The 9,856-nt window shown below is 42.6% G+C and overlaps 1 protein-coding gene across 3 annotated transcripts in view; it reads right to left on the bottom strand.

The window, feature by feature from the left end:
* Nucleotides 1–9,856, bottom strand: part of FAM91A1 (family with sequence similarity 91 member A1) — a 41,208-nt gene that overhangs the window by 7,880 nt on the left and 23,472 nt on the right. For all 3 annotated transcript variants that reach the window (XM_045861061.1, XM_045861059.1, XM_045861060.1), the window contains 6 exons: nt 9,663–9,776; nt 5,665–5,737; nt 3,715–3,864; nt 1,615–1,716; nt 999–1,122; nt 75–144 (listed from right to left, as the gene is read on the bottom strand). In XM_045861061.1, the coding sequence (XP_045717017.1) occupies nt 75–144; nt 999–1,122; nt 1,615–1,716; nt 3,715–3,864; nt 5,665–5,737; nt 9,663–9,776 (633 nt within the window). The remainder of the gene's footprint in view (nt 1–74; nt 145–998; nt 1,123–1,614; nt 1,717–3,714; nt 3,865–5,664; nt 5,738–9,662; nt 9,777–9,856) is intronic.

Below are 9,856 nucleotides of genomic sequence, written 5' to 3'. Positions count from 1 at the left end.
TCAAAACAAACATGGACGTGTTTTGCATAAAAAGCTCTATACGAACACCATTTAGATCTTTGGGATGTCGTTACCTGGAATGAGTGAACAAAGTTAAGGACATGCAGAGCGAGCTTTCTACTGGAATGTAAGAGGTTCTGAAGGCTGAAAAAAAGGGTGGAGGGAGTTTAGAACAAATATAATGACAATGACTAATATCCAACAAGAGTTTAATTTTAGTAATTTAAATGCATTTATATATGCACACAACAGATGATTAACCACATTAAAATTTTAAAGAAACAATCTCAACAGTTCTCGTCAATGAAATTTCTCCTTCTTTTAATATTAAGGCATAACAGTACATAAAGACCATTTTGAAATAAAACATCATATATAATCAAAATTAAAATTTACTGCTAAAAAAGCTTAAACTGTTAGCAAATATAAATGTTAATTCAAACCTTTTTAATTAAAAATCTACGCACTTTGAAACATAGCAATTATGAAGTCTGAGAGGTTTAACATAACATCAACGCTTGAAATTAAAAACACTTTTCAAATATGTAAATAGGTAATAATTGAAGAAAATTTCAAAAATCAGCCATAATTCTACCACAAGACATAATCACTATTAACATAACTTGAGTGGTTATGTTAAGAGTAAGAGAAACCCCCCCCAAAGTTCTCCACAGACATTTACATATTTTTAAAAACTAGGTTCACACCCTCATATAAGCATTCCGGGCTCACCACACCCTCACCAAATATGGGTAACTGAGTAAATACAATTATAATGAACCAAAATGTGCCCAAAATGTTTCCATGAGCCTAATTTCCAAGGTACCAAAGTCATGTTGGAAATATAGCAAAACCCGTAAACTAGCAACCTTTATTCAATCGACACACATACACAGACAGTTACTACATTCATGTGCAAAGTAAAAGAAAGATACTGCAACTGTTGCTGACTTAAAAGTCTTGCAGATGAAAATATGACAATGACTATAAACCCTCACCTCTCTTTCCTGCAAAGGCCATGGGTAGCGATTTTTCTACACACTTTCCGGTTTAATTCAGAACTGAACAGTGGAATTCCAAAGCACAGCTCGAGAGGAACCCAATCTGCTTCTGCTGTGGCAACTACAAAAGACACACGAACCCATCAATCACACCGACATTCACATGTCGTGACTGGCCCCGGTTTCTGGACCAAAGCCCGTGGGTTTTCACCGAGTCCCCCCACCCCCACCAGCGCCTGACCAGCAGGGGAGCAAACGCGGGTGGGCGGGGCTGTCAGGGGCTCTCTGAAGCACACAGAGGTGTTTTGTGAGTATGGACACGCTTCTGGGCAGAAGGTACTGTTTTCACCAGATGCTCAAAGTGGTCTTTTACCCAAATTGCAAGGTGCCTACCAGTTGAGAAGAATTAATCAAAACTTTAACAGGAAAAATGAAACCTGTCATTATTCTCAGGTCATATTTTTATGTTATTACTCCACATACATAAAAGTGTTTACTAGAAAATTTTTATTAAAGGGTCCATTATGGATAACAGCAGACAAATGACTTAACAAAAGAGTTCATTAAACCTTAGAAATTAGTCTAAGATTGCAAATAATTTTTAAAGCCTTACCGGAGTTCTGCTTAGCTGAATCTAAAGCTGCTTCCTCGATGACCATCTCAAACGACTCTGTACTTCCATTCACATCCGAGCCAGAGGCCAGGTCAGGTTCACCTTACAATTTGAGCACAGGCACAAGATTAAGATTCTGGCAGTTGGTCTGAGTTGTCAGTACATCAGCCCTAACATGGAAGAAGACTCAGGCAATAGAAACGGCAACAGAAAACAATAAACAGGCCTTAGCTTTAACGCAATGGTTCTCACCCGGGGGCAGGTCTGTCCCCCAAGAGGCATCAGGCAACGTTTGCAGACAGGTCTGCTTGTCATGGACGGGAACAGAGATGCTACCGATAGATACCGAGGGATGCCACAGTGCACAGGGCGGCCCCCACAACAAAGCTCAAAAACTGCACAGGGCCGAGGCTGTCGAACCCTGCCTAGCCTAAAGAAGTAAGGATTTGAAGGGCAGAGGAGAAGTTCAGACTTTCAGACGGATCGTTACTAAAGCCATTTGTATCCCCATGGAAATGTGCAGTCTGATTACACCTTTCCTCTTCAAAACTTTCTGACTTCCCGTGTCTTTCAGCACATAACACGCTCCTGGATCTCACCCACTCTCCACTCTCATCTTCATCCGCTGCCCAGTAAACCCTTTCTTCGGGCCAACACAAGCTGCTCTAGTCCCTGATTTCCTCTGCCTGAAAGGCTGCTATCCTCCAAACAAACAACAACCATCTTTTGTGCAGGGAACGCCTCCGTTTTCAAACTTCAGTTGAGACGTCACGCTCTCCGAGAGCCCTGCTCCGACAGCCCCGCTGGGCTGCGGTATGCCTTCCCCGTGCGGTGCAGCGCTGGAAGCTAAAACAGACCCCTGCCTCGGCCTTCTAACGCTGCCCGGCAGCGGACTCACTTGCTTGTCTCCCTTTCCAGGGTATTACCCCCTAGGTCTTACAAATTTAAACGTCTCCAGCACCCAAGCAGATATTCCGTAAACATCTGTGGAATGAACGGAATAAACGTGGCAGCTGTAGCAGACAAGCTTTGCAATGACTGCCTAACCCATAGCCAACTTCCCTGGAAAAGGCCCCTGTGATGCATGGCAGTCAGCTGTTGAAAATTACCTATTGCACAACAATAGATACGAAAACTTGTTATGTTATTAAAAAGAAGAAAGTTATCCAAATTTTGTGACCAAAGGTAAACGGACCAGGAATGAAAGCCCAGCTCGAAGGGAGCCAGTCCGACCCACTGGATGGCTAGCGATAAATGTTTCTCAGGAATTCACACTAGGAGGCTCAAGGGACAGAGTCAACTGATGATGGACTACTGAGCTGGAGGGTTTCCTGGACTCGTGGACCAGAGCCGGCGCCATGGCAACCGCAGTCTCACACAAGCCAAATTATGCCGCAGCAGAAACAATGAGTAGGCATGAAAAGGTGACTGGAAGATACAATTTTAAGTTAAAAAGAAAGAAAAAGGCCACTAAGGAAAACCAGCCATCATCCATGTGCAGGAGACTGGGGATGGAAAGGAGGCGGTGGCGGCCAGGAGGGCTGAGCAGACACGGCCGCTTCCAGAGCCAGGACGCAGAGCGGACGGCGTTTCGGAGAACCGGCAAGGGGAGACACTGCTAAAGCCTGTTCCCAGAACCGGGAACGACTGGACAGAGCGGGGAAAGGAGAAGGACGGCACCCAGACAGGGTGGACGCTGACGCGAAGGCGCCTTGACAGATGAAGAGAAAGGCTGAAAGAAGAACTGTTCGTTCTATTCTGGAAACATCTGCACAAAGAGACCAGAGTTTTGAAGCCGTCGCCCCACAGAGGAGCCCAACTGAAAACAAACGCGGAGAGGACAGCAGAGGGCTCAAGGGAAGGACCACGCGCCTTCCCGCCCCGGACAGACAGCACGCCTTCGGCTGGCTCTCAGCGGCTCCCCGCCCCAACACCCGGGACCTGTCCAAACGGCACCATGGGGCGTTTCCTCACACTCCAGTGACAAACAGTAAATATTAAACAGTCTGACACCCTCCAAAGCTCTCTCTTCAATATTAAGATATTGTGATCAACTCAATACCAATGATCTTAGTTCAAAGCAGCCAACTCTTGGCTAACCTCTCTCATCAGAAGCATCGCTGAGCTTCCTGCTTGCGAGGCGGCTCGAGGCATTCAGCATGGTGATGTACCCGCAGAAATGCCGCACGTCCACTCTGCCCCTCAGCACCTGCAGCGCCTTGTGCACCCCCATGTTGGCACGGCTGAACTCTAGGAACAGAGAGCGACAGCAAATGGTGAGTGGCCACAACTCTTGAACTACCTTTACATTTAAATCTAAAAGACGGATTCCAATGGAAAAGCATCTGCGAACATAAAAGGGTGCTATGCACATGTAACACATCTGCAGCCTTCAGGAGGCATTTGTTGTATCAGAACAAATTACCTGCGAAGGAAGCAAATACAGCCAGTTAGGGGCAAATTCTCTAGTCTCCTCTTTGCGGTCCTATTCTGCCCCAAATGCTCCTTTGGTGGGCTTCTACCAAGAAATTTATTAAGCACACTTACTTTTTAAACATTTAGGAAAAGTAAAATCACCCTTATTGAAAATAAAGCTTACATACTTGAAATTATATCCCTAATAAATTATTAGCTCAAGTTCTTATAAACATGTGAACTCAGAAAAGAGGAACATGATGTATATCCAAATATGAAGATTTCTCTTTTTTTATAATTCACACAGTGATCTCCCAAGGCAGGAGATCTATCAATGAGTTCTTGACATTTTACACATTTTGAGATCCTACTGTCACTCTGTATCTTCAGATGAACAATTATTTTTTCCCACAGATTTTAAAAAGTATCTATCAGAGGATTAAATACAAAGTTTAATTGCAGACAAGCACTCCTGTCTGAAAAGTGGCTATTTTTTGGGAGAGAAAAGTCTCTTCTCTAAATTGTGTACACATTTACTCACGACAGCCAGAGGAGAGCACTTAATTTCAAACGTGAGGCTCCTGCAGCTCAGCCCCACACAGAGATCTATAAAAATCCTCTGCCCTCCCCCACTTTGGGGGCAGGGCAGTGAGGATCAACATTCTGATAGAACAGTAAGTTTTTATATACATTAACATAGGTTAAATCACTCAAACCATTCCTTGTTCTCTTGAAATCCAAGCAATGTGGCTCTAAAAACCAGAAAAATAGATACAGAATAGCAGTTTTTCATGGAGTAGGAAACAGAAGTGCTATTTAAAGATATGTTAAGTTTTAAAAATGGTATTTTTCTTTTGAATATGTTTTCTCAGTATTCAACAGACAAAAGGTATCTTCTATGTCAGACAAAAGGAAGACTGAATTCGCTTCTACAGAAACCCTCTGCATCCCTATCAAATACTACACTGCACTTCCAATTCTAGAACGAGGTAACATTGCACAGGGCTTTTCTTCCCTCCCTTGATTCTAAGCAGTGTAATTTAGCTCAAACTGCAACCCACTCAAGTCCCCTCAAGCAGCAAAAATAAAATTTAACAGCAACAAACAAACAAACAAACAAACAAACAAAAAGCTGACGCAGGAAGCCCACGCCAGCGCTCTGGAGGCTGTGAGCTGGGAGGTTACAAACGTCCGTCAGCACCTACTTCTAAGGAACTGAAACAGCCCCTGAGAGAAAACCACTGTGTAACCTTGTGGGGGGAAAACTCAACTTTCTAAGCATAAAATCTCCCCGATGACTTGCTTCAAATAAATCAACAAAAGGAAACTCGAAGACTAAACATACAGAAAACCCAGTCTCTCATCGAGGCAGACACCCACTCCCTCTCGTCATCTCAAACACAGACCAGTGCTCCTTCAAAGGTCCTGCCTGAGTGAGTCTTACTCTATTCGCTCTTTGCGGGAACAGGCACGTGGCAGAAAAGTACTTTTTGCCAATACTCTTCAAAACAGACTGTAAGTGGACCCTGGAGCTTCAGAAGTTTCAGTGTTCGTCTCTTGCTATGTGTTTCACCGAACTGGTGACGAAGGTTAACGATAAAGAAGTCCAGTGGATACAAATCAGAAGTGAGGTACCTCCTTGGAGTTCCGTGTCATCAAACGGAAACGGGATGTGGACCGTCTCTCCTGTCCCGTGCAAGCCATGTCCCTAAACGTGAAGAAACACAAGTTGACACGTATGTAAAAAACCTGCATTTGCAGCAACAGATATTCAAACACTAAATTAAGACCGTGCCCTGAGGTGGTACATTCCACATTAACACTCCATCCAAGTGCTTTCAACAACTTTCTGTTTTCCCCGGCAAGCAGAGACAATCTCAAGTATACATGACCCTATATGGCGATGGGTCTCACATTGAGTACATGAGCTAAATTTTTAAAAGGAGGCTAATTTAGCAGGTAAATCATGTTCTAGCCAAGGACGCTGAAAGAGATCAAGTGCACTAGTTCTGAAACCAAAGTGGTGAAAGATCCCCATAATCCCCTGGCATACCATGACTAGGAGTGTGACACTCAAAACTCTGCACTGAATGACAGATATTCAAAATTATTTGTTGCAATATTATAATTATATACAGTTGGAAGCAAACAAAATGCCCATCAATGAGGGGCTGATTCAATAAATTCATGAATGTATTTTCAGCTGCCGCCCCCCCAAAAAGGAAAGCAGCAGCTCTCTAAAGACCGAAATGGAAAGCCCTCCCTCCAGTGGCGAAGTGGGAAAGCATGGAGGTGTTCCTGTGTAAGCGCCTGCACGTGCGTCAAGACCCCCAGAAGGCACGGCAGGACTAACAGGGGTGGTGATCCGATCTGGAGAGAGATGGGGAGTGAGAATGGGGTAGGTGGTGTTAGATGAGCCGTGACACTTTTCTCCGTGCATCTTTCAACAGTGTTTCATTTTTGAATCATGTGACTACACGATCAATTCAAAAATTAAATTTAAAAAATATCGAGTATACCCACCCCACTCCAATGTTACAAATAATAATTTACTTTCATCCATCACATTCAATTCATGTTCATTTGAATTTTGTTAAAGTTTTTTTGTATTTAATCTCTAAATTTGGTTTCACAATTATGCAAGGATAGTAAGCATAAAGAATTTAATTTTATGTTTATGTGTAGTTTCATTATAATAAAAAATTTAAGTTAACACTGGAGATCTACATTTTTTCCCTTTGAAAAAGACCCATACATCATTCAAATTCAAGATGTTATGATATTAAGAACAGTAATTTCAGAGAAAAATCACTCATTAGTTCATATAATAACTTGAATATATTCCTATCACCCTGCTTCTATTTCACTGATACACTTATAATTTAAACACTTTTATAATAAAAGCATGGTTTTAATCAAAATCTTAGTTTTGTTGTTTAAAGTTCCAGTGAGATAATTTTCCATGGAATTTAATAAAGGAGACCTTCTTTTTTTAGCAAAAGCAAAACTCCTTAACAAACACCTTAAAACTCATTCTCCCTACGTGTATTCCCATGACAAGCAGAGCCAAGATTTTTTGAGATCTCATGTGCTAAACACCGGGCTAAGCATTTTATGTAGATTTTCCATCTCAGGCTTTTCAGCAATCTTATAAAAAAACTTTTGTCATCTCCATTTTGCAGGTGAAGGCACTCAAGTTCAAGGAGGTCATCTAACTTGCCCAAGGTTACTAGTGAGTGGTGGAATCAAGGTCAGAACTTAGTCAGTCTGACTTGAGCCCAAGTCTAACCCATTCCATTGTGGGATCACCCACTACTCCTCCTACCCCACGCTTCCCCTGGGGGCTAATGTGCCCGCCCTCATGGTTCCATCTACCACCTACGTGCTGATGCGGACCCTCAAATCAATCCCTCCTGCTCAACCTCTCATTAGAATTTCACAATATTTTCAATTACCCAGATATCTCTACCACTCAAATGTCCCACAGACACCTTGTGCTCGACACGCCCACGACACACACCATCTGCAACGAGGCAGCACTAAACACTCAACAGGGCGGCTACAGTAAAAAAGAGTCAGTTAATGCCTAGTTCTGGCAGGAATGTAAAATGATGCAGTCACTTTGGAAAACAGCCGGGAAGTTCTTTAAACAATTAAACACAGAGTTATTATTTGACCTAGCATTTCCACTTGTAGCCACATATACCCAAGAAATTCACAACATGTCCACACAAAAACTTGTACATGAATGTTTATAACGGTGATTATTATTATTGATAATAGCCAAAAGATGGAAACAACCCAAATATCCATCAATGATAAATGGACAAAGAAAATGTGGTATATTCATAGAAGGGACTATTAATTATTTGGCCATAAAAAGGAATGCAGTACTGATATATGCCAAAACATGATGAAACGTAAAACATCCTGCTAGGTAAAACAGGTCCATCACAAAAGACCACATATATAATTTCATGTATATGAAATGCCCGAATAGGCACTGTAAAGAGAGAGCAAGTATTAGTATTGCTTAGGGCTGGGCAGCTGGGAGAACAGGGGAGTAAGAACTAGAGGAGGAGGATTCCCTTCTGAGTGATGGGAATGGTCTAAAATGGAGCTGGCAATGCTGCAGATCGCTGCCTACAGCCATCTGCCCAACTGGGGAGGACACGTTCAAGACCACCAGTGGATGCCTGAAACCAAGGATAATACCAAACCCTACATACAGGATGTGTCTGGAAAAAGTCCAGCCATTGCTAACATACCAAGAACGGTTTGCATGACATCCATGTGGCCTGCCAGTCAAGGAGAGCAGAGTGGAACGCCCATGTGTGAACAATGACGACTTCACTGTACTAGTCAGTGGGGGTGGTAGACATCACTGAGCAAACGTGTGTACTGTGTGGCCTTCACATTCAAAATGACTGAGCTAGCAGAGCAACGAATCTGTATCGAATTTTGCGTTAAGCTTGAACATTCCTCCACAGAAACTATTTGGATGATTCAGAAGGCCACAGCTATGGGTAACTGGTGATTGGCAGCTTCGTGATGACAACGTGCCCACTCATACATCACATCTCCTGCAGAGTGTTTTGGTGAAACATCAAATCAACCAGGTAACTCAGCCCCGCTGTAGCCCAGATTTGCTGCCCTGCAATTTCTGGCCTTTCCCAAACCTAAAATCACCTTTAAAAGGGGAGAGATTTTAGACCACCAAAGAAATTCAGAAAAATAGGACATGGCAGCTGATGGCAAATGGGAGAACTGTGTGAGGTCCCAAGGTGCCTACTTTGAAGGGGGCTGAGGTGTCATTGTCCTATGTACAATGTTTCTTGTATCTTCTTCAATAAATGCCTACTTTTCACAGTAAATGGCTGGATACTTTCAGGACAGACCTTGTATACTGTTTTTTTCTTATACATATACACATACCTATGATGTAGTTTAATTTATAAATTAGTCCCAGTAAGAGACTGACAATAATAACTAATGATAAAATATGATAATTATAAAAATATAGTGTGATAAGAGTTAGGTGAACGTTCTCTTCCCCACTGCCTACCCACTACAACCGAGACGCCCACTCAGCGACTAACAGGTGGGGACGTGGACAAGTGTGGACACACTGGACAGGGGGCGATCCACCCTCCATGAGGGTGCAGCAGGACGGCTCGAGATTTCACCATGCTACTCAGAATGGCATGTAATTTAAATCCATAAATTACTTATTTCTGGAGTTTCCCATTTAATATTTTCAGGGCATGGTAACCGAAACCGCAGAAAGTGAAAACGTGAGTTAGGGGAACTAACTATACTAAAAAACGTAATTGTGCACCTAAAATTGGTGAGCTGTCTGCTGCATGAACTACATCAATAAAACTATTTTTAGAAGAAAAGAACAGCTACGTGGGTTACGGAAGGCGAGGCTGGACTCTGCAGTCCATGTTGCTCCTGCTACTCGAGTACTGCCAGACAAAGGCCACGGATGAAACCCAGGTCTGACTCTTTGTGTTTCAGTTTTATGCATTCCAAATTACTGACATCCAACTGCAACACAGCAGAATGATATACAAATTACAAGCTTTAAAATAAAAGTCCAAAATGGGTTGTTTCAAATGAAGTAACTGTACCTGAATCAAAACCGCCGAGTGCGTTAAAGCATCATTCAACATCGTGAGCACGTTGGATGTAGGAACCACCCCAGGATCGTGGCCCCAAGACGTTATTAGTAATCGATCATAACCCTATGGGAAAGAAATGAACAAAAGAAAGGCAAAATGGCATTCAGAAATGTGGGGAAAAAATTAAGAAAGTTATCTCTAAA

Source organism: Phyllostomus hastatus, unplaced genomic scaffold (assembly GCF_019186645.2).
Source record: "Phyllostomus hastatus isolate PE091 unplaced genomic scaffold, TTU_PhHast_1.1 phas_scaffold_21, whole genome shotgun sequence".
Classification (NCBI taxonomy): domain Eukaryota; kingdom Metazoa; phylum Chordata; class Mammalia; order Chiroptera; family Phyllostomidae; genus Phyllostomus; species Phyllostomus hastatus.
The sequence above is the reverse complement of the archived record's forward strand: the minus strand, read 5'-3'. Positions and strand labels throughout refer to the sequence as shown.